The sequence below is a fragment of the Didymella exigua genome (genome assembly GCF_010094145.1).
Source record: "Didymella exigua CBS 183.55 unplaced genomic scaffold M421scaffold_3, whole genome shotgun sequence".
Taxonomy (NCBI): Eukaryota; Fungi; Ascomycota; class Dothideomycetes; order Pleosporales; family Didymellaceae; genus Didymella; species Didymella exigua.
In genome coordinates, this window is record NW_022984777.1 from 800800 (window position 1) to 823629 (window position 22830).

At 53.2% G+C, this 22830-nt stretch overlaps 8 protein-coding genes across 8 annotated transcripts; 2 read left to right on the forward strand and 6 right to left on the reverse strand.

Annotated features, from left to right (window-relative positions):
• Window positions 1-82: 82 nt before the first annotated feature.
• On the reverse strand, window positions 83-454 carry M421DRAFT_1439 (uncharacterized protein; the record flags this gene model as incomplete). Its single annotated transcript, XM_033587508.1, has 3 exons — window positions 83-156; window positions 207-275; window positions 334-454. The coding sequence occupies 3 exons, from the start codon at window positions 452-454 to the stop codon at window positions 83-85; spliced, it is 264 nt and encodes an 87-aa protein (XP_033453104.1).
• Window positions 455-1046: 592 nt separating this feature from the next.
• M421DRAFT_53721 (ARM repeat-containing protein) lies at window positions 1047-3059 on the reverse strand (the record flags this gene model as incomplete). Its single annotated transcript, XM_033595147.1, has 4 exons — window positions 1047-2470; window positions 2518-2631; window positions 2687-2818; window positions 2870-3059. The coding sequence occupies 4 exons, from the start codon at window positions 3057-3059 to the stop codon at window positions 1047-1049; spliced, it is 1860 nt and encodes a 619-aa protein (XP_033453105.1).
• Window positions 3060-3427: 368 nt separating this feature from the next.
• On the forward strand, window positions 3428-3820 carry M421DRAFT_1441 (dolichol-phosphate mannosyltransferase subunit 3; the record flags this gene model as incomplete). Its single annotated transcript, XM_033587510.1, has 3 exons — window positions 3428-3475; window positions 3532-3600; window positions 3650-3820. 3 exons carry the CDS (start codon window positions 3428-3430, stop codon window positions 3818-3820), a joined length of 288 nt encoding a protein of 95 aa, XP_033453106.1.
• On the reverse strand, window positions 3653-4863 carry M421DRAFT_416459 (uncharacterized protein). Its single transcript, XM_033591079.1, has 2 exons — window positions 4589-4863; window positions 3653-4544 (listed from the first exon to the last, which is right to left on the reverse strand). The coding sequence occupies exons 1-2, from the start codon at window positions 4761-4763 to the stop codon at window positions 3967-3969; spliced, it is 753 nt and encodes a 250-aa protein (XP_033453107.1). The 5' UTR covers window positions 4764-4863; the 3' UTR covers window positions 3653-3966.
• Window positions 4864-4995: 132 nt separating this feature from the next.
• M421DRAFT_416460 (uncharacterized protein) lies at window positions 4996-6717 on the forward strand. Its single transcript, XM_033591080.1, has 2 exons — window positions 4996-5690; window positions 5745-6717. Exons 1-2 carry the CDS (start codon window positions 5041-5043, stop codon window positions 6613-6615), a joined length of 1521 nt encoding a protein of 506 aa, XP_033453108.1. The 5' UTR covers window positions 4996-5040; the 3' UTR covers window positions 6616-6717.
• A 3963-nt stretch (window positions 6718-10680) lies between these two features.
• On the reverse strand, window positions 10681-13116 carry M421DRAFT_399273 (kinase-like protein; the record flags this gene model as incomplete). Its single annotated transcript, XM_033590180.1, has 4 exons — window positions 12771-13116; window positions 12472-12529; window positions 11429-12103; window positions 10681-11378 (listed from the first exon to the last, which is right to left on the reverse strand). Exons 1-4 carry the CDS (start codon window positions 13104-13106, stop codon window positions 10681-10683), a joined length of 1767 nt encoding a protein of 588 aa, XP_033453109.1. The 5' UTR covers window positions 13107-13116.
• Window positions 13117-17193: 4077 nt separating this feature from the next.
• M421DRAFT_399275 (MFS general substrate transporter) lies at window positions 17194-19060 on the reverse strand (the record flags this gene model as incomplete). The annotated part of the gene is made up of 3 exons (XM_033590181.1): window positions 18579-19060; window positions 17472-18527; window positions 17194-17436 (listed from the first exon to the last, which is right to left on the reverse strand). Coding segments are annotated over exons 1-3 (1350 nt in total), but the record flags the coding sequence as incomplete, so codon positions are not given.
• A 96-nt stretch (window positions 19061-19156) lies between these two features.
• On the reverse strand, window positions 19157-22731 carry M421DRAFT_416465 (uncharacterized protein). The gene is made up of 4 exons (XM_033591081.1): window positions 22526-22731; window positions 21873-22477; window positions 19660-21823; window positions 19157-19607 (listed from the first exon to the last, which is right to left on the reverse strand). The coding sequence occupies exons 1-4, from the start codon at window positions 22569-22571 to the stop codon at window positions 19438-19440; spliced, it is 2985 nt and encodes a 994-aa protein (XP_033453111.1). The 5' UTR covers window positions 22572-22731; the 3' UTR covers window positions 19157-19437.
• Between the last annotated feature and the right edge of the window lie 99 nt (window positions 22732-22830).

The window sequence follows — 22830 nt, forward strand, 5'->3', positions numbered from 1 at the left end:
GCCTCAATATGAGAGCCTCCTCGTAAATGCCATCTTCCTCTCTACGCAACTATCCTACGCTGAAAGCACATGGACAAACTGCTTATTTCTTGGTGGTGAAGTCGGTCTCGAGGTTGCTCGAGCCGTTGTTCTCGGAACGTCCGCATGTGCAGGCATCTACAACATCGTTAGTCCAAAGCACCATACTCAGTGTTGATACCACATACCCTCAGCCCTCTTTCCGCACGCGCAGGTACTGGTGGGCATCTTGTTCTCGTCGGCCGCCTTAGCGCAGTCTGCACGCGAAATGTTAGCAACAGTCACGTGAGTTGCGCAGCTGAAAGCAGTAATTACACGAAGGATGCGGGTGGAGGAAGAGAGGCATACTGCACTGAAGAGCAGGCTGCTTGCCGCACGAGCAGGTTGCCTCCTTGGCGCACACGCACTCGCCGTTGTTACGTCCGCAGCAGGCCATTGTTGGTGTTGTGGTTGATGGTGTAGATCTAAGGATCGATTGTTTGAAATTTGACTCCAAAGGAGGGAGTTTTGATGTTGAAGTGATTGAGTTTCTTGTTGGATAATGGTGATATGAGAGCAGATGATGCCTTCTTTATAGCTTCTCTCACTTACAGCTTGATGATTCCTGGACCCTTCGACACCGACGCTGTGACCTGATGTTGCTCAATTGGACCAATCACAGCGCGCTTGATTACCACCCGCGTCACACTTTCTGTACAAAGCGGAGGCTGAGGTTGCCGCTTGCTTATTCACTTCGAATCAAAACGGTTCTCATTTGCCGGCTGTGGAACGCGCATCGTGTGTTGTTGCAAATGATTCTTGTGGTTGGTTATGTAATAGCAATTGATCCACACCTGCGCCGGATGGTGAGGTCGTGGCGTGTTGTAATCACGACTCCCGACGACTCAACCTTGTACACAAATGCGTGCCACGATATCGGTCGATGTATGAGCTACTGAACCATCATTCGGCCGAGCTCTTCTTGTAAATTCTTGACTTTCACTCTGAGCGGCGAGTCGGCATCCGCGTCCTAGACTGTCAGCAAGTATTCACGGTTGATTCTCGTAGGAGCTTACCCAGTTGTTCTGCATCGCTTGCAGAAGAACGACTGCGTTCTGATAGTCTCGTCCCGAAGAAGACACAACCTGCTGTCCAGCTCCACCATCTTTGCCTTCAGCGAACTCCCTAATGGCGTCCAGCAACCCGTCGTCTTCGCTGACCTCATCCAGCACCAGCTTTGCCCCATTTGGTGTTTGCGCTATCAGTCCTAGGCCTAGCAGGCCTTCGGATCTAGCATCAGCGTAGAATCTTTGGCGCACGAGCTTAGCCAGAGGTCGGGCGATCAGAGGCACATCTAGCATCTGCTCTCTAATAGCATCGACATTGTCTTCGGCGCTTGGCCTTCCGAGGAATCGCAAGATCGTGACGATAGAACGGCTGAGCTCGATTGTTGGGTTCTTCATTGCAGTGCTAGGCAGTGGTCCTGCAGGCACAAGTGCCTGGTCAACAATCTGATGGAGGATCGTCGATTCGGAAGAGGCCTCTACACCTACGATCGGGTGCGCGTCCGGAATGACAGTCTCACCGACCTTTTCGCAGACGACCTTGATGATGTTGTGCAGATTGCTTGTAACGAGCTTTCCAATGATGGCCGCCGACTCGCCGCGTACAGCAGCATCTGTCTGTTTGAGCAGAGCCATGCAAGTCTGGAGAAGGCCGGCATCTGCAAGTAAAGCTCTGTTGGCTTCAGGGAAGGCGAGATGCCGCATGAACCCTGCCGCAGCGTAGAGGAGCGCCGGCTTGGAGCTTGATGCCAGAATTCTGGCCAGTGGAAGGTGAAGCTCCATGATCCTAACCATGTCTGTGCATACCTCGTCTGACATTGCCAGGTTGCCGAGCATGACGCATGCACATATTGTGCATGGCGAGGGAGATGCATTGAGTTTGGCTCGGATCGTCTCAATTACTTGGCTTCTGACATTGAAGCGCTGTGCGAATGTATCGGTCGCTGATATTGCTGATATGTTCCCGATCAATTGAGCCGCAAGGATCACACTTGTGCTGTCCGGCGTTTTCTTTTCGGGACTCTTGGAAATGGCCAACTCTTCAAATACGGCTTCAACTTCAGCTGCTGTAAGACGAGATTCGAAGTCCAGCATTAGGGTTACCATATCGCCAAGCATTCCCTGGGTCGCAGCCTTCGCCTGAAATTCGGGGTCCTGTAAGTAGTGGACCAGGATCGCAACATACTCATGGTAATGATCTTCGTCGTAGTTCAACGTCACTTTGACCAGGTCGCTGAACGTATCTAGTGATACGTCGTCATTGAATTGGGCTGCCGTGAGCTTTTCGGTGGTCCATGACAGAAGCTCGGTTGCGTAGTCGAGTGCAGCGTCCGGTATCCGGTGGCCAGCAAGGTACCCAGATAGCGTGAAGTCGAGCCTGATCACGGCAGCAGCAGCCTTAGCCGGATCTACCCAAGTTAGCGTGGAAATGGCCTGGAACTGACTGCAATCATACCAAATTCATTGCAGAGGTTGAAAAGTACCGCAAGAGCGATCGGTGTAAGATCATCTGATGGCAAGCAATCGACAAGCTTGGAGATGTCTTTGGTGGCGACCTCTCGGTTTATGTCTGAGAGCTGATGTCAGTTCCGTGGCATGTTATTTCTTGAGAGTATTAAACATACCATTGTCCGCGACGCAGTTCCCAATGATTCGCAGGTACTGCTTGCGCAAGGCAAATGGTATGCTCACATCACCTAGATTGTGTAGCACGTATTCAAGAAGACCTGCTTCCCGAAAGCATTCTTGCCATGCCTCTAGGCATCGTTAGATTTTTTTCTTCTTGGGGCAAAGTCAAAAGTATTTACTTTGTCTCCCAACTGCGGTACCCAGTACTTGCAGTGCTTCTCCAACGGGTTCGCTACGAGGGGAGGTCGTGAACTTATTGAGTAGTGTCTTCAGTGACGCATTCACGTCGTCCGAGCGTTCCGGTCCAAGTTCGAGCAGTGCTATCACTTCGTCTGGCAATGTTGTTTCGTGGCCACTATCTGTGGTCATTTTGTGTATGAAGAAAGTTGATGCAGGGCAGAGGAACTCGGAATCCAGCCAGCGTGAAACGGAAGATCGAGCTTGCAAATTGCGCTGACAGTTATCTTATGATGTGCGTTTCGAGTCGGGATTTAGGAACGTGCGCCAACTGCACGTGAGTGAGGTGTAAAGTGAGTAAGACATTGGTCTATTCGTGAGGCTCATGTGAAAGTGGCTAGCCCTTGCCTGAACGGGTAGCGATCTATTTAGCGCCTTCCTCGAAGCCTGGAGATCTGGACACTGGGCCAACACGGCTTCCACGACGACAAGCCCCAGACTTTGCACAACACTCACCGTATACCTTCTTTAGAAAGATCGAGGGCTTCATTACAGCCAAGATGACACGCGCACAACAGACCATCAGCATTGCGATGCTCCTGACCTCCGTACGTCGAACCCCTCCTAACCACGTACCCCTGGACCCATGTCTAACATTGTACAGCTTTACCTCGCGGTATTCATGGAGCTCATTTCTTTCCCCGAGAAGATCCAGAAGGAGGTTGTCCCTGTGGTGAGCGGCCCACCCGGACATCAGCAAGATGCGAGCTAAACATGTTCAGATCCCTTTCTGGGCACTCGTCTCGTTCGGCGCATACCTTCTCTTCAAGCTCGGCTGGGGAGTCTTCACCTTCAATGACGTACCCGAGGCGCACGCGGAATTGATGGCACAGATCAAGGAGGCACGAACAGAACTCCGCGCAAAAGGCGTCGACGTTGGCGCCGACGACTAAGCGCTCCCAGGACGGTTAACGGCGTGGGCACACATTTGCATTGCATTGGAGCATACGGAGGGCTCAACGGCGTCCTGGTCTGGGAAGCGTGCGGGTGGAGGACTTAGTTGCTTCTCAATGGTATCTCCGCACGCATGATGCTCTATTTAGGTCGGGATCTCCCCCGCCTTGTGCCGCTGCTTCAGCTTCTTCTCTGTCTTCATGAACTCTCTGATGCCCACGGGTATATCATCGAATAATTTCTCTTCATCCGCACCCACGGTCCAATTCGATTTGCTGCCTCCGCCGTCAACGTCCATGCTGCCAGCGACATGACTTGGAGGCTCCTGCTCTGCAACCATGCTGCCGCTGCCCTGAGCCCCTTCTCTCTTGCCTTGTATCGCAGCTCTTGCTTTGGCGCTCTGCTCCACCCACTCTTCCATCTCGTCACGATACATGTCCCATACACAATTCACGCATCCAGACATACAGCAATTATCCGGCTCTGAAGGCTTCGGTGGTACCTTTATGCCTGCAATGTCCGTGGAAGCAGCATCGATCTCAATCCTTCGTTCCCTCACACCTGGTTTTGAGCCAAAGACAGTGCGAGCACGTTCGAGCGTGAGCTCCCTCTGCGACTTGGGGGAGTCTGTTGGTTGCAGAGTAGCTGGAGCTTGCGGAGCTGTGTCGTCCAACGTATCGTTTGAAAAGGTCGGAGCTTGCGATGGCTGCTTCTTCAGCATTTCTGTGATTGTCAGCAATGCGTGAGCAAATTGAAGGTCCACTTACCAGCATAATACCCCATGATTGGCCTAGCCTGCTCCCCTTCAGGAGCTATGTAGTACTTGTATCGTCGCTGTATCCGGTCGCTGCTCTGCAAGCCCACCCTCGCTCTCGCCCACGATCTGGTGCATGAAGCGCAGACGTATCGCCGGAGCGCCATTGGGCACCCTGAAGAGGCCATGATGTCTGGCAGTCAAAAGGAGTAGTCTCAAATATTTACAGGAAGCAGCAATGCTATCATGACATGTTGGTTTTAGTCAGAGTGGGCGTGCAAGTCAAGCACTTGAAGCGTTGGATGCTGGTGAGGTCATTTTGCGCCTGGCCTCGGCAAAAGAATGTCTCGAAACACCGACGAACGGCGCGTCTAGGCGCGTCGGGGGCAGTACTGTCAACACTAGGCCAAACATTCAATACCCCCGCACATCGACAATTGCATTGCTTCAAACACATTCGCCAATATGGACGAGCCGCTGCGGAAACGCAGAAAGACTTCATCTCCCGCGCAACAAGACTTTAGCCCACTGCGAAAGCCACCTCGACGACCGTCCTCTGCCTCGCCCATAAAGGCCAGTCTTGCGCGCAACGACTACAATTTATTGCCCGCTCGTACACCACCACGCGACGATATCCGGTCTCGAGGAGAGCAAGTACGAAGGCGCGCACTTGAGGAGCCTGGCGCACCAGAGAAAGCGATCGGAGAAGGGGCAGAAGAAGGGACAGAACTGAGGTCATCGCCGCCGCAGAGAGGGCTTGCGGAGCAGCACCATTCACGTCAAGACGTACTATTCCCCTCGCCGATAAAGCGTCCCCCTCGCCTAAAAGGTGCGCTCAGAAGATCTCCACTGGCGCCGGCGCCAGCGCCAGCAGTCCAGCGAAACCAACTCACTCGGCCTACGGAAGATGCATTAGACGAGGACGGCCCAAAGGAGAAGACCAGAAAGCCTCCTTTAGATCCTGAGATTGACAAGAGGAGGCAAGAGAAGGCGCGACTACAACGCGAAATCAAAGAGCTCGAAGCACAGGTGTCAAGGTGCACGAGTGAGATTGCAGTTGAGCAGCAGCGGGATGCGAATGATGCGCTGCTTCCTGCGCAACGTGCAGACCTCATGTGAGTACCTTTGCTCCCACATTACGTACGAAGCTAGCTCTGACGTTATATCAGTAAGTTCATCACAAACATCAGCGGAGCAGATGAACAAGATGAGCGGCCAATACCAATCTCGAGCCTTCTTTGCTCGTTCCTGCCGTTCTCGAGCTTAACTATTCTACCTCACAAGCGAAAACAACCAGAAAGGCCCATTGCGTCACATCGACCTATCGACTTACCAGACCCGTTACCGTACTTAGAAATGTTCACAAACTTCAGATTTTCTACACAGCTAGGACTGCCACGAGGTAAAGCCCTCTCGTCCTCGAAACATGTCCATCAAAAACACACAATCGACATCAGTGGCCCCCAAAAACTCCTTACGGCGCAACTAGCTGTCAACATCGATTGTCTGTCAAACGAGGTGATTGACATGCACATCTTGCGCCTACCAACCTGGACAGAGCGCGAATTAGGAATATTCATGCGTTCAAAAGCAAAAGAGAAGAATCTGGGTATGGTGTGCTGGGCTATCGACTCGTTCTGGGATGTTACGGCAAAGCGCGCCGCTTACTGGCATAAGTGCGAAGCAGCATTTGTACATTTACTTACAGGGCGGACGATTACTGCTACAGAGAACGCACGACCTGCAAATGCCAAGTCGGCCGTGCTCTCTCGAAAAGATCTTGGTCGTCATCTCGGTCGCGATACATTGATCTTGCAGGACAAGCGCGTCCTGCTCAAGATCAGCTGGCGCATTGTGTTCGACTGGACGGGTGAAGCCGAGTCCAACATTGGTGTGGAATGCGCTGTGCCCGCCGTGTGGAAGGAGGCTGATGCGAGTGACACTTTTCGCAAGATCCCGGAAACGTTCGGTTCTCTGCTACGCGCAAAGGGTGCTTTTGAGGCTACGAGGATCTTAGTTGCTTTGCTGTTCTCGCAGTAAATGGCGAAGGAGATGCTGTTTCGTATATAGTTTGAGATACCCAATGCAATCCTAGCGTCTCTGCCCAACTTCTGCACTGCTTGTACATGGGCTAGACGAGTTTCGACATCTCGACCCTACGAAATGAATCCTGCAGTTGTGTTGACGTGCTTGTGATGTTGCCTGGCAGCTATACTATGGTATTCCATACTTCCCAGGTCTGCTCTCAACAGTCATTTTTGTGTCTTTGATTGCGATAAGTTCGATGTCCCTACCAAGCCAACTGTGAGCGAGACAAGATCAATCAAGACTTCTGCTAGAGGCCAACATTCGACGACTACAAAGTCTGCTCTCGCTGCCCATTCAACTTTTACAACATCTCATCCCAACATTAATCTACAGTATCGACAAACTCTACGACATGGGCGACCGAAGGGGCTTGAGGATGCGAGGGTGGAGGCGAGGTTTCGTCGCCTCGCAGAAAAGGAAGAAGACAATGAAAGCTGCAAACAGCTTGAGGGGTCACAAAGGAGCCAGGAGATGCGAATTTAGATATCGCTGTGAACGATGCGCTGCATGAGATCCTCACAGCTAATGCGTGATGAGAGAGGGCATGGGATCAGTCGGAAGAGGTCAGCGAAGCTATGAGATTGACGGAAGAGGAGCAGGATGGTATAGTTACAAGGGACGCTTTTGGAAACTTGAAGTGGATGGTGCGTGCAGAACCTGACGAACAATGGGCCAAGGGGAAATAGCAGCAACGATACCCAGCACTCAGCAGCATAAAAAGAGGATGAAGAGGGGATTACGGTGCAAAGCTGAGGCTAAAGAGAACGACAGCTTGCACTTTGCGGTTGTATCTTCAGCTTTGCATTGCAATAGAGACGATTGCAGATGTACTGTATTAGGCAAGTATCTTGGATCATTCCTGATCTGTATCTCTTTGCCGTCGAACATCCGAACACATCTCTTGCAGCAGCAGAGGGCACTAAACGATGTGCGAGACGGAATGACCTTTGAACAGCATCGAAGCCATGTTTCTGTTTCCGGTCTCGACTTTTGGGCGTTGAGTCCATGCTGCAGCTTGGAGGTAGCTGGACCATCAACAGCACGGGAAACCGGACAGAGCCATCTTCGTCGTCTACAACTAACGTTCAAATGTCACCAACGGCAATCCGAGGACCTCGATCACGCATAAAACATCCTTCCGATCAAGGGTACCCTCGGCCCGTACCACAAAGCCCTGCGAGCGCTCCCAGCGGCAAAAAGCAATTAAGATACGTTTCTGAAAAATGCCCGAGTGGCGGATCCTGCCTGCATGCCAAAAGAAAGAACGCCGTGCGACACTTTTCCCTGTGGTATTTGCAACGACTTGATCCACTTCGGCAAAGCAAGCTCAGACCTCCTTTGCAGCAGCTGGCCGATTTGGTGAGCATGCTGTGCGCTGGCAGTTGGCGCCTGTCGTGCCACGTCTGGGGAACATCGCACTAGGACTGCAGCTAACGCCGTCATACCTCAAGGCGACATCGTGTGAGGCTCGGAGCGAGCGTCGCGGTGTGACACGCAGGAGTGGCAATTGTGGGACCGTGAGGTTGAGGCTGCGTGCTGTTGTGTTATGAAGTAGTTGCTCAGGTGTGGTCCGGGCTTCTGGGCACGTGGGAGCGTTGAGTCAGGGTTGTGCAAGCGTTCGGGATCATTTTCATGCGCGAAGGTTGTGCTTTTGCTGTTTGTAGGTCTGAAATCGTGACCATGTTGCCCTAGGTAAGCGGCCTTGATTGAAGACACCCAAATAGTGGACCTGCTTCAGGACACGATGATCGCCCTTCGAATCTCATTCGACTGATTGACGCGGCAAAAGCGCGAAGACAGATGAAGCCGTGCAACCGTGCATCACGCTTCGTGCTCAGTCACTGGATGCACGATGAGTCTCGGAAGATGTCCGACAAAAAAAAATAGGTGCATACGCGATGGTTGAAGAAGCGGCCGCAGCGCGACGACCCTTGAGGCTGGGGCGGCTTTTGAACCCGACATCATGGAGAAGGACTCCTTGTAAGACTGTAATACCGTGTCACAGACAGACAGCCACGAAGCTTGACAGGGTGGACAAAGCTCAGATGTGGTGACCCAGAGGTCACGGTCTGTGTTTGTCGAGCAACGTCTTATATGCAGCGCTCCGGTATCCACATTCTCATTTGATGTTCAGGTTGTGCGAGTGCAAACCCCGGCAGAGAATCCTTGTGGGATGCTTCTAAAGATATCAGGGTTGAGGTATCGGTGTTTTGGGGGCCTACCAAAAGCAACGGTTAGAAACAGGCACTGCAGATTTCCGCAATAAGAAAGGGAGAGAAAGACACGTGAGTCCATCATCTGTTGACGAGTGGGCAAGAAGAAGGAAACTAAAATCAGGAGATTGACAGGCCTCACATCAGGACCATGTCACAGCCTTGAAGCCCAGCATACTGCCACTATCTGAGCTGAATGAATGAGTCCTTGCGCACTAACTGGGAATAGCCCGTGTGGCGCAAATGACATCTCGTGGGCGCTGCGCACGAGAACGAAGGAGGCTGCTGCAGATGTGAGGGATTTATTTGACAAGGGCAACAGCAGCTGCAGGCAGAAAATTGTGATGCTTGCCACTTAGCGCGGCACTCGGCCTTGTGAACATCGTCAACGCCAGCGAACGCCATTGTCCGTACTCGGCTACACTGCAATAAGCGCATTCGGAACTGGCCTGGCCTGGCCGGAAGAGGGCACGCTTTGAAGATGCTCTCTTTGTAACGGCGAGCCCTGCCGGATGATCGTTCAATACAACAGGGGTGGTTCAACAGTTAATGACGCTATGCTTCGGTTAAGCTTACACTTTTCTTTACTTGTCTAGGCAAGATTACACGACAGATACAGGAGCTGAAGCTTGGAAGACGTTGGGTTATTACCCGAGAGTGAAGGTCAGCCGAGTGATGGCCTGTGTGGCTGGCTCGCGTTCCTAGGACTCGCGGCTGCAAGACATTGCGTATTTGTGTTCAGTGAACTCTTGCGCTGATGGTTGAAAGTCAACGTGTAAGAATTAGGGATCAGTCGCTGCGCTGCAGCTGAAGGAGCGTTGTCAGACTGGCAAGTCCGTGCTCCACTTGCGCAGAACGTGGTCGAGCAGAAGATGGACATTTACTGCTATCATACAGTAAAAGTGTTAGCCAAATGCTTCGTCGATGACGGTCCCGATTGAATACAGCCTAGAATGATCTCGGTATGCACCGGCGGCATAATCCTACACGCCTGTCAAGTGAAGCTACTGCAGGTTATACTGTCAGCACATGCAGATGTGCAGGCTTCGGGCTTGAGGAGATCGGTGACTCGCTGCTGGATCCCGACTTACCGAAAGCGTCCTCAATCATACGTCCATGAAGTCCAACCGCAAGTGGACTGAAGGTAGTGACTGTGGATGGCCGGTGACTGCCTTCCGCGTCGACACCAGGTTTGTTCCGATGCGGATCGCGTAACGATGCAGGCTGAACTGACGACTGACCCTTGAAGTGACCGTATCGAGCGATGGTGATCTCACGCAGACCGCATGGAGTATGTAGTGATTGCTGTGTGTTGAGCGGCCGACGACTGTCGTTGTGGCGCTATTCTATCTTTTCAATTCATGTCTGATGTGCGCACGGCGAGGTCGACGTCCTCGTCGTTATGCTAGCTACGGTACAATGTGGGCTGGGCCCTGGTATCTTCGAATAAATAGCGAAATGTCAGGACGGACAGACCCCGTCAACATCCCGTGTCTTGTTTCAACTCCGTGTAAATGCGTGATTGTGTGAACTCCCCTCCATTTTTAAACAAAAAAAGAAAATGTGTATACAGGGAAAGAGCGCCGCACCGTCAAGGTACAACTCCCATAGTTAAAACGTATTTCGCTGTGAAAAGTCTAGATCCGGACGTGAAGTCCGGGGGCTCTATGTGGAATATCGAGCATGTGAACGCCAACCCTGGAAATAAGAACACCGCTGTCATGGCATCGTAGCTTTTGGAGATCCGGAAAGAAAGAAGAACGTCGTAGGAGCGTATTCGGCGTGAAAAGGCTCGGGAGGCGCTCTAGTGGATATGGACCGGTGCAGCCATTATGGAAGGCTGGAAAGACACATGCTTGACCAAGTTGGCAGCATGGATGAAAGGCTGGAACCAAGTGTTGGTAGGAGCGGGAGAAGAAACGTATTGTTGCTGAGGAACGCGGGAAGGGAACTTCTGGGGCGCGATGTAAACGTTTTGGTAGGAAGAGGTGGACGACGAGGACGACGCCGATGAGCATGCAGAGAATACAGAGTCGTTGTCCGAATTCGAGCTACCAGAAGAGATAGAGTGCTGAGGATAGAAAGCCGGGGCGTACACGGCACCTGGCAGAGGGGCCATGGAAGGTACAGCAGGAGCCTGGTAGCAGTCGTAGTATGGGCTGAGTGGCGGAGAGGGCAGGGGAGTAGAAACTGCAGACTTGGTGGCCGTGAAGGCCGAGCAGTTGAGAATCATCTGCCTAATCTCGGGAATGGTAGCCCTCTTAGCAGGGTTGAAGTCGAAGATGCGCCTAAGTATGGTGTCAAGCTCCAACGAAATGGGAAGGATGGTCCTCAGGAACTTGGGATCCTTCATGAAAGCGCGGAAAGTGCTGTCGTCAGAAGAAGCTCGCTTCCAGGGATTGCGTCCGCAAGTGAGGTTGACAAGGATTACTCCAAGGCTCCAGATGTCGTTGGGTGCCGAGGCGTAGCAAGAGTAAGCCTTAGGCGCTGCTGTTTGACATTCTAGCAAAGTCAGCATGTGCACGAAGTCCGAGATGGCAATTTAAACCTACCAGGAGACATGTAGAAGGTGGAGCCGCATCCAAAATCAGAGGTAACGTGATCAGTAGTGGCCAGTCCAAAATCAGCGAGTTTACAAGTCATGCCCTGGTCGGTAACCAGAACGTTCTCTGGCTTGAGATCCCTGTGGTAGATTCCAATGGAGTGGCAGTATTCAACAGCATCCAAGATTTGGAGGAAAGCACGCTTGGCCCAGTCATCGTTGCCAACAAACTTGCCCTGCTCAGTGATGTTGGAGAACAAGTCACCTTCTGGGCAGTACTCGATGACAACGTATGTGCAGTCAGGAGCGTCCATGATCTTGACTAAAGAGACAACGTTGGGGTGCGCGCTGGCCTGGTGGTGGAGCTGGATCTCACGCTGCTGGAACTTGCGCTGGCGAGGCTCAAGACCGATTTTGTTAAGCGCTTTTACAGCATAGGGAATGTTGGTCTGAATATCCACGGCAGTGTAGACAACTCCATAAGCTCCGACTCCAAGGATACTGGTGAGTTGAAGCCTACCAGCGAGAACTTGACCTAGTCGATCTTCCGGCGCGCAAAATCCATTTTGGGTAGGAGATGCGGGAGGCGACGGGTACATGCTGTGGGTGAGTGGAAAAGTCCTCCTAGGTCCAATGAAGGCCTCGAGGACGGAGATCTGAATCCTGGGAAAAAAGGATCCAAAGGCTGTAAGTAATCGTAGCGAAGCAGTAACGTATAGTATTCCGAACACGGTGAGATTAGGTAACCAGGAACAGAGAGGTGGTGGTAGAAGGGTGGTGGTGGTTGTTAATGAGGAAGAACAACGATGTCGAACGTTGGACTTTGGCAAGGAACGTAAGAGAGTAGTAGTATGTTCGAGCCGGTGAAGGTGATAGTCGGGTACGAGGCGGGATATGATGCATGTTCTATGTGCACGGCTGGGCAGCAGTGATAAAGATTGCCTTCGTCAGAGGACCCTGTCAGCTATTGGCTCATAAAACGCCCCAGTTTTCCGTAAATATAGGGAAGGATGGGCCTGGGAGCAGCGCTATGACGAAGAGGGATGGACCTACAGGCCGCCTGCAGTCCATCAGCGATGCATGCCATGGCCGGCACGCAGACGGGCGCCCACTAAGACCGTGTGGTTCCACTAGCGCGCAGGGAGGCAAAAGTGAGGGAGGGCAGTGTGAGCCGTTCTTACCGCGTGCGTCCTAGTAGTGTCCGTCATGCAGCCACCGAGCAACCGGGCCCTTGTCCTTGACTCACCTGAATCACGCCTCTGGGCCCGCAGCTCGCCGGGCGGCTGTGGGCTGCAGCGAATCAGACGGCAGCAGCAAGGACACAGTGACACACCTACGACTGCTCAACACACGCGCAGTCTGGGGTTCGATGCTCGAATTGCAGCAGGTTCGAGGCACCAGAGCACCACAGTGCAGCAGACCATGCGCCAGACGGCCAGGCGGACTCGCGCAGTGTGTGGCGGTAGGGCCATGGGCCACTTATTCTGTGCTTTGCCCTCTCCACAAGCGCTCGTCAGCACGCAGCGAGGACACATTTCGAAGGGCAACAGCAGCAGATCTTGCTCAAGCCTCGCGTTGCACATGACGCTGGCTGCCATGATTCGTTGCCCCTGACGAGCGTCTGCGGACACCAACAGTCGAAAACAACCGCGCCTCACTCTAACCAGAGGGCTGAGGATCGAAGTCATGCCGCAGCCGGTTAGTCTTGCTCAGAGACGTGGTCAAGCCTGCGAAAGCTTACGACGTCTCCTACAGAGCGCGAGTGCACGACCGGCATTCGATAGCCTTCGCTGGCTCCGTGTTGGTGTGTGCTATGATGCATCCGGCCTGTGCAGTGGACGATCTTGCAACGCCTGCGGCGGAGCTATGGAACTCGAAATCTCTGTTTGATCTTCTGCCAGCCGACTGCTGGCCCGACAGACCGTCCTGAAAGACGGCATTGATGACTGTCGCGCGCCCAAGGCTGGTTTGGGTTTCGTGTTGGTGGAGCAATACCCTCTTCGGCGCTTCCCAGCACCTTTGTCCTCCAATCTTGTTCCCGCTTTTGTTGAACAAGGGCGAGCTGGCTCGAACATTTCGAGCGCCAAAAAGCGTTGGCGATGACACATGGCAGTTGGGGCCCGATTGGCACGCATCCACTACAAGTCGAACCGCATCGCGCCGGAGGTTGCCCTACTTTTGTCTAATCGCTCATTGGCCTTCCAATATATTGTCAATCGGCGCTGACTAACGGCCCTGCCCATCCATGTGCGTGCGCCTGCACTTGATTAGCTGGCACCCGCCAGTGGCGCACCAGAAGGCACCTTGTTTTCGAGAGTTTCATGCCCGGCGAATGAGATCGGAGATTATTGCAGGAATGTGGCCAATCACAATATAGGAGCCAGCCACTCCATCCACTTGCTAAGACGGTCTTGTGACCTAGGAGTCACCGCCTTGTCTGTATGTCGCAGTCCACCCATACCGGCGGCGCTGTTTGATTCGCAGGCCAGGCTGGTTGCGCAATCTTGATCGCGCAAACTTTCTAGGGAACTACAATATCTCGCCGGGGGCAGGCAGCAGCAGCAGGACCCCTTCGGTCATGATGAGGGTGTGGAAGGCACCCAGGATCGAGCAACGAACGGGCTTCCATTGTCTCGTATTCGCCTGCCCGTTGGCAAGGTAAAGAGGGACCGTCTTGACTAGGGCAGGGGCTAGATTACGAGACACATGCGCAAGCGAGGCAGCCGTCTCATTTTCTTCTTCTTTTTCTGCTGTCCGGCGTCATCCGTGCATGAGCACAGATCAGCAACGCTGGGCTTCCCGCAGGCTAAAGTTGCGAACGGGAGTCTGTGAGCGAAGGGGACCGACGATCACATCTGAGCAAAATTACTACTGGCAGCTTCTGTCACGCTCGCGTATGCATCATACCATGGCCGGCGCTGGTCTGAAGGCTGGGATTTGAGATTGTTGTCGAGACCGAATGTCTGCCTTGCGAGCGGTTCGTTGTTTGTTGTCCTGACGATGGTACCTAATCAGAGGACCTGCCGTTCTTATCAAACCATTCCCAAGGCCTCAACAGCCGCCAGATGCTGCACTCGAGCGGCGCAACTTGATCGTCCATTCATTGCGTGAGGTCTTTGTTGTTGCGGGATGCTTGACTGCCGCTGCCCAGGTGATAGCACGCTTCACATGAGTCGATTCGGGGCCTGCATACACCGGTGGGTAACGGGCTGGATAGGCGTTCTCCACAAGACCTCAGCGGAGTAGTCGCTGTCAGATCACAGCCTTCACCGCCGGTTGCTTGTCCATCGTTGGCGCAGGCCAGCCCCCTTCACTCTCGGGCTCATCGCGGCTCTGACTTTGAGACTGGCAAACGTTATCGATATGCCCCTCCATGCCGCCAGCGCTATTCGACGTGCTGCACGCCTTCAAACTCGAACGATTATCGTTCGAGCAAGGGGACATCGGGCACTGCTCCAATTAAGCAAGCTGCATGCAGCGTGCCTTGTAAATCATCCACAGTACACGCAACGTGGCGCTGTTTGGACCCGTCTGTCCTTGCTTCCGACAACGCCATCACCCAACGATCACCTGTGGTGCGGCAGATCAAGCGCATCTCACTGTGCATCCAAGACCTCAGGGTTCCACATGAATGGCAAAAATGTTGGCAAGTGATGCAACTGCGCTGCCACTACCACGCCAGACGTGTGCTGCGTTGAACTCATGCATGCACTTTGGAGGTACTCCGGAGTACGAGCATCTTCGTTCAACGTGCTCAACAACAAAAGTCGGTCAACGATTTCAACAGCAACCTCATACTCGCCAGATCCAGCTAAACCCAATGCCGGCGTCGTGTCTTACAGCGTTCGGTAGGGAATTGAGGACGGCCAGACCAAATGAGTTTCGCAGCTCTACACCTGAGACGCAGAGGCCAACCTGTCGAGCCTGTATCGGCACGGAAGACTATTATATTACAAGGATCTCGCGACGTCTTGCCATGGGCTGAAGGCTGGGCGAGCAGCTGGGAAGTCTCGCGAGTACACGTTCAAACATTCAATGAACGTCTCCACCTTTCTTCGAAGATCGAAGGCGAAGGAACACTGAGGGTCTTGGTCTGTACTGCATGAACGTCCATCACCCTGTAACCTATCTTGAGGCATGTCCAGGTTCGACTTGATACCTTGATCCCTCGATAACATCTGCATTGAGGTTGGACCTTCGACTGCCTAGGCGGCCGACATGTCGACAGGCGAGCCGCAAGACAAGCCCCCTTCGAAGTGACTCTCGTGATAACCGCGTGGAAAGTTCGGCAAGCGGTCTCACCATCAGCTACTAAGTTTCTACACATCGCTGACCGCCGAACCCTTTCGATCATACTTTCCGCCACCGTCGCTTGCAGCCGTTCGTCGATTCGGTTCGCAGCGCTTTGACTCGGCCCCATCCCGACTGTCTGGATCGTTGCGAAGTAAGTCCATTAATGCTGGGGAATCCCGTCAGAGGTTCCGGTCAGACGGGAAATGGAGGATGGGATGAGTCATGAATAATGTGCGCCATCGGCGTCGACATAACGAGTCGAGTGCTGATATCCCATCTACTGCTTTATGTGCAGCTGCAACCTTTCTCCCATCGTTCTGAGATGCTGGCCATGTTGATCTGAGGAGAGCAAACAATCATCGGGGACTGCTGAGCACGACTCTAGCAGCAAGCATCCACTTCAAACTGAAGAAATGGCTTGTAAGACCACTGAAGTCTGCAAAATGGCACTGTCTACATAGGTACACGTCGATGTCGTCGCATTGCTATTGTGAGCCTCTCCTGTGCCGATAAGAATTGTCAGCAAAAGATACTCTAGCAAGGCAACGCTTGTTTACAGAATCATTGCACTCATCTCAAAATGACAACTGCACCTCGCGAGCACGAGATATTCACTTCTGACACATGGCTGCCACTAGACTTTGACAGTCACCACAGACCTGACCTTCTGCCGCAAATGCTGGCGTCTTACGCCCTAACCACTACCAATTTTTTTCGGTCAGTAAAACAGCCGGCCTCAAAGTGGCTCACGCGCGTCACTACCAACATCGCAATCATCATTTACACAAGGTCTTGCCTGCAAAAGCTTCCCACCAGCGGGTATTACGCTTCTCAAAATACCACGGAACCTGTTCTAACCACCTCGTAACCACCGTTTCGCTGGCCACCTGTCAATGTCACTGCCTATTGAGTCGCACATCAGGTCGCCCACATGTTGCCGTTCATGCAGCCCATGTCCATCAGCGCAAAACGAGGCGTGAAGCACGACAAATGGTTGCGTGTTGGTGGTGAGGCGCAGCTCGGCGCGGTGCGGCGGGTGCCGATGTCACGGCGGCTGTGCTGGGCGCGCCTAAGTTGTGTGAGACTGGCGCCATATGGGATACCTGGAAGTGCCTGGATGAGTGTGTGATGGGGGTGTGGAGAGTGGGTGACTGCGCAGGAGAGCTGTAGACAGGCACGCATGTGCCGCTTGTGAGATTGGGAACGAGGGACATAAACAGGGTGCGTAAGTACTACTATCAGCCCTTCAATTTGCATATACATAATTCATCATACGAGCATAGGTAAATACATTCCGGTAGCGAACAGATAATGTCGACAGCCGTCACAACTATCACGCCAAAGGACTCACAAGAAGAAGAAGCTTTCGCTCACGTCTCAAAAATCGGGCCTTCCCACGGCTACCGTCAACTTGCTCCAGCTGTCCGTGTCCTTACCATACTGTCCCCTCTGTGCCCCTGATACCTCATCTAAGAAACCCCGACCAATTCTCTCATTCTTCCTCCACCTTTCGTCGAAACGATATACAAACCACGGCACCGGCGCCACGACCAACGCAACAAATGCTAGCAAAGTGAATTTCCACCCTACATCCAGCCGCTCGTACATCTTATTCGAGAACAACGGTGCCAAACCACCAAGAATCGATCTCAATAGCGTGCTCGCCGCAATGCCAGAAGCTGAGTGAGCCGGGTAAGCATCTATGATGTAGGTACCTGTGAAGAACTACGTTTCATTAGCATACGCAAGTTCGATGCTACTGAAGGACTCATGATGGCACTCATAGCTCCAGCGCCGAAGATACACGTGCCCAGCAACAGCACCGCCCAGTGGACTCTGTTCTGCGCAATCCGCGCGTATAGAACTAGATCACCGCTGACAAGCGGCCAAAAGAAGCACACCGGCAACAACCGATTTTCCAGCCTACTGTCCCCTCTGAGGTTCCTCTTGTTGATGACGGCGTAAGAGGTCTTCGTGCCTGCGATCATGCCTGTCAGCGCCCCGAGTGCAGTGCCGAGATATGCGAGGCCTATAGTCTTAGACTCCCATGCATATGCGGTCAAGAAAGTTCCTGGAAGTGTTGTGTACAGGATGTACATCCAGCCATATCCAATAGCTGTCAGCCCGCTTGTTAACAGTATGGTCTTCGAGAAAATGAGTATGCGCAGAGGCATCAGCATTGCTGCTCCGAGTGCCTTCCACCTGGAGGTGTTGGCGTCGAAGTCGAATCTTGATCTTGTTGGGCTGTCCTTCGCGCGTTTCTGCCTCCGCAGTCGTGTGTCTTTCCTGCGCAGTAGAACAGGCTCGTACGCCTCACTTACGCCCGCGGAATTCAGAGATGTGGTTATCAGCTCGATTCCACCGGTGATGTAGAATATACACCGCCATCCCCAAGCAGCGTTGATGTAAGACCCTGCCGTAGGGCTGAAAGAAGGGCCAAGGGTATAGCCTACCGGTATGGCGATCAGTGCAATGATTGCGCCGCGCTTTTCTGCTGGAAACATATCCGCGACCGAGCTAGGTGCGAGCGCGAAAACGGAGCTACCGCCCATGCCAGCGAAGAGTCGGACGCCTGCGAGAGTGCACAAGGAATATATTGTGCCGCATAGTAGTGTCGAGATACTGAACAGCATTTTGCAGAAATGGTATAGAGGCACTCTGCCAAACAACTCTGAGAGCGGAGAGATCAGAAGCGGACCGATGGCGTAGCCGAGGACGTAAATGCTCAGCACGAACGAAGAAAGGTAGGAATATGTAGCCTTGAATCTTTCATCAGGTCTGGAATGGCTGGCGCAAAGACCGAAGACGTGAATGGGCTGCAGAAATTTGTTAATGGCTGTACCTCAAGGTGATTGTGGTCGACTCACGAAATGATGCACATCAAGAAAATGCAGCCCACATTTAGGCCTTTCTTCCATGCCGGCCAATTTAGCGGGTGCTGCGGGTCGAAATCGTAGTCCAAGTCGACCACGCGTTTCTCTTTGAGACGATCATCGTCAAAAGAGACGTCATCAAAGTCAGTCTTGTCAATTGGCAGATCGAAGGCTCCTTGCTGGTAGATGCTAGGCAGCTCCTCGCTTCGACAAAGTCTTTCAACGTCTCGGTGAATGATGGAGCGTCCATAACCGATGTTCGGATGAGGGTCGCGAGAGATAGGGTATGGACAGGCTCTTGCCAAAGATGGTAGTGGGTGGAATGGAACACGGAGAGGAGCGCGGCATCCTTCCATTTTCGTTGAAGCTTGCTGAGGGCAAGCAAGACCGTTGATGTAGAAAAAGTATGCAAATACCTACTGTCGTCATGTGCGCGAAAGCGGTCGTCAAGAAGTAATGTAAACATGACTGCTCAGCGGTATTGGTTACTCACTACACAGGTCAAACGCGTCGGGAAAGCCGTCCTTGACGCCGAGAAGCAACAAGTTACGCTAACGCTACGTAAGAAGGGGACGTGAATGCACGAATGCCCATGTATGGACTAGAGACGTGAACGTACTGTGCAACAATTTCTCATGTACAATTTCGCTACTTTGCCCAACAACCCCAGACACGATCATCCAATAGACTGGTATACCAAAAACGAATGACGCCCGCTAATAGCAGTTTGGATGCGGCTAGCCAGCCAAAACCAACAATATGGTCAACGATTGTGAAAGAAGGGGAATATACAAAAGCCGCTGAAGTCAAAGTAATCACAAAGCTGAAGTCATCGCAAACTCCCACCAGGGGATCAGCAAGGTTGCAAGTAATTGGACGGGACAAGTCCAGGTCTGCCGTCCTTACCAACAACCTCTGCCTCCCACCATCCGTCGTCTTGAAGTCGTAACACGGCAAGAATGTCGCCTTTCGAGAAGGCTAGCTCTTCTGGGATCTGTGCTGTGTACGTGTACATTGCACGAGCTGTAGTCTGATTAGTGATGAACGAACAGAATCCAACATCATCGCCACTTACAGTAGTTCAGAATGATACGCCCATCGCGGTTGTAGTTCTTGGGCTCCGCCAGACTCTTGCTGCGTACTCTGGATTCGGCCCTTACTGAGCTACCACTGCCGCCTCCACCTCCACCATAGAACGAACTCTGTGGTCGACCTCGAATACTGCCACCGTACACAGACCCATCTCCCCGTTCGCTGCCGGCCATAGACCTTGCCGCCGCACTGTGGGAGCTATGCGGTCGATCATCCATATTGCGGAATGCTGGCTGGGGGCTGACAGCTCGTGAACCAGGAGCAGCGCGGGATCCAGGTCGTGACTGCGCATAAGCTGGCTGCGGCGGCGGCTGCGGCGAAGCTGCTCGGGGCATAGAATTCATGGCTGGAGAAGCGCCTCTGGTTGACGAGTACGAGTTACGGCTGACCGGAGTGCCGTAGGCTTGCGCAGGGGCAGTAGCTGTCTGTGCGCGTGGTCGACCGCCGGTCGCCGAAGCTGCGTATGGGTTTGGTGAAATCGATCGATTATAATTAGCAGCTGGAGCGGGCGATTGCTGCTGCTGTCGTTGAGCAGGGCGGTACGTGGAAGGTGATGCAGGCACTTGTCCCTGCGATGATCGCTGTTGACCGGTATATACGCTTGGTCTGGGACTAGTAGCCCGATTTGGTGCAGGAGAAGTGGCCCTTGGGACCTCCTGCTGGGAATTGCCACGGGTCGTAGGCCGCGATCCTGCATTGCCGTTGAACACGTTTGCCTTCTGGTTGACATACATCTCTGTCGTCTTTTGCATCTGGCGTGCTGTATGCGCCGGCTTGGGAGCGCCAAGGCGAGACATCGGTGGCTGTTCGTAGGATGGTGGAGGTGTTCCTCGCTTCGCAGCATTCAAGTTAATACTTGTCAATGGTGTAGGTGCACCCCCTGGCAGTTTCGACCCAACAGAGGGTGTGGCAGGTGGCTGGGGTGTTGCCAGGCCCGCGAATTTGTCGGCGGACACGCGCAGGGTGCTTTGCTTTGTAACGCCTCTGAGCTCCTCGAGAGCAGCAGCGATAGGATCAAGCTCTTCTAATGGTGACTTCTCCTGCTCCTGCCTCTTCTTCTTCTTGTCTGGCGACGCTACATCGAAGACATTGTTCCCAACGTTCAGCTGGAAGTTGGCACGTGGATCGACCGGCTCAGGGCTCGTAGACCGTGTGGCATCCTGGACCATAGGTTGACGATTAATCCTACCAAGTGGTCGCGTTGGGCTGACGTTCTCATTGGTGTTTTGTCGTGATGCTGGAGCCCATGTATTGCGGCTTGTCGGTGTGACCGAAGCAGGCGTCTCGATTTCCGGCTTGCTCTTTCTGCGACCAAAGGGACTGTTGAAGAAGCCTCGTTTCTTCTGGAAAGAGTTTTCCTCGATAGGGCTTGGCTCGGAGAAAGACGGCGGCATTGGCTTTCCTGGCGAGGCAGAGCCACTAGGTGGCTCAATACTGGAGAATGAGTTTAGATCCGAGTGATCACTGTGTGAGTCTCGACTCTGGGGTCGCATCATAGGGCTTGGGACGGTGCTTCGTTCAGACGGCGCTGCAGGTCGGCAGAACTGAGTCATGCCATCTGCTGGGTAGTCGTTGTATGATGTCGGACTTTGTTGGTACTGCTGACGTGCTTGTTGTTGTGCCTGTACCAACCGAGGATCAGGCTGCACTGTCCGAGAAGCGGTAGATGGTCGCGGTGTCTGCTGCTGCGATTCAGGCTGTCGCGGCGACGGGAGATTGATTTGATCCTGAGGGACAGCGATGGGCTGTGTATCATGCTGCAAGCCCAGCTCCCTGGCCAAAGGGTTGTTGGGGTCATGGTGTGATTCGAACACTGAAATTGGGGGAGACGAGGCGCGGTACGATGGATTCATAGTCCTTGCAAATTGTGCAACTGAGTAGTTCTCATCATCTGACACCTGCGATGACGTTTCAGCATCTCCTCGGCAGAAGTTGATGAACTTTGGAGGGTCTGGTATCTCCTGGCCTGTGCCAGTCTCGGTGATGAAGTTCGTTATGTCCTTCTCGACGTCGCAATCTTCGAGTGACAAACGCATCTTTTCGCATGAGGCATCGTCGCTGACACACACCGTCGAGGCGATATTGGCGAAGTTCCAGAGGCTGCTCTTAGTGTAGTCAATACGTTCCTCTTCGAGATCCTGAAATTTCTGCGAAGTTGTCAGCGGCGTTGCTTGCATCTTCTCAAGCCCAACTCACGTCGCAAGCTGCCTTCCAGTCCCTATTCCAGCGACCGGTGGTCTCTTCTAAAACCTTCACTGCAGCCTCATATTCAGCACTTGTGGTCGACAGGTTGATCTGCGTCTTCTCCAATCTGGCCTTGTTCTTTCGCTCCTCATGGCCCATGACCATGTGCGCCTGCGCAAGGAAGCCCTTGATCTTCAGACAGTCCTGTTCGTACCGGTCGCGTGCCTTGTTGACCGTGGCCGTCTGTTGCATTTTCAGCTTCAAGAGCTTCTCGATACCGTTCTGCACAATCTTCCTGCGCTCCTTCATCCCCCCAGCGAAAGCCTGCAGTGGCTCCTCGAGCTCGGTGTGCATCTGTTGGGCGACGCTCTGGTGGGCCTTGCCCATGGACTCGACTTCGGCCCGTATGACGTCGCAGGACATTCGCAGTGTGCCGGTTTCTGAGGACCCAAGGGGCTTGCGAGAAAGTTGCAGCAGCTTTTTAGAGTATTCTTCTTCGATGGCTGCCCGTGCAGCGTAGAAGGCTTTCAATTCGTCGTTGGTGACTTTGGCAAAATGCATGCGGTCGAGCAAGGGCCCAACACCAGCGTCATCTTTGCCCCAAAAGTTGTTGGCAACTAATAGCTGTCAGCAGGTATCCTGCAAGTGCCTAAGAGCTATCGTACACGAAAGAGATACCGAAGGCACCTCGGATGTCGGTGTGCCTGGCATTGTGCCGGCTGTTTACTGAGTGGAGCGGGTGCTCAATATGGCAGCGAGCAGTACACAGCAACAACGAGCGTCGCAAAAAATGTTGGAGTATTATATACGGGGTATCAATGGTGCCGCAAGGTGGTGCGACCAGGTAGGGGTGGTAAGGGTACGGGTCCTGGGCAGCCTACCTCGAGCTGTGCCCTGACGATGTTGTGGTCGCGCGTTTCCCTGGGCGACGCGGGCGGGAAGGAGCGCTAGACGCGCGCTCAGCCCTACC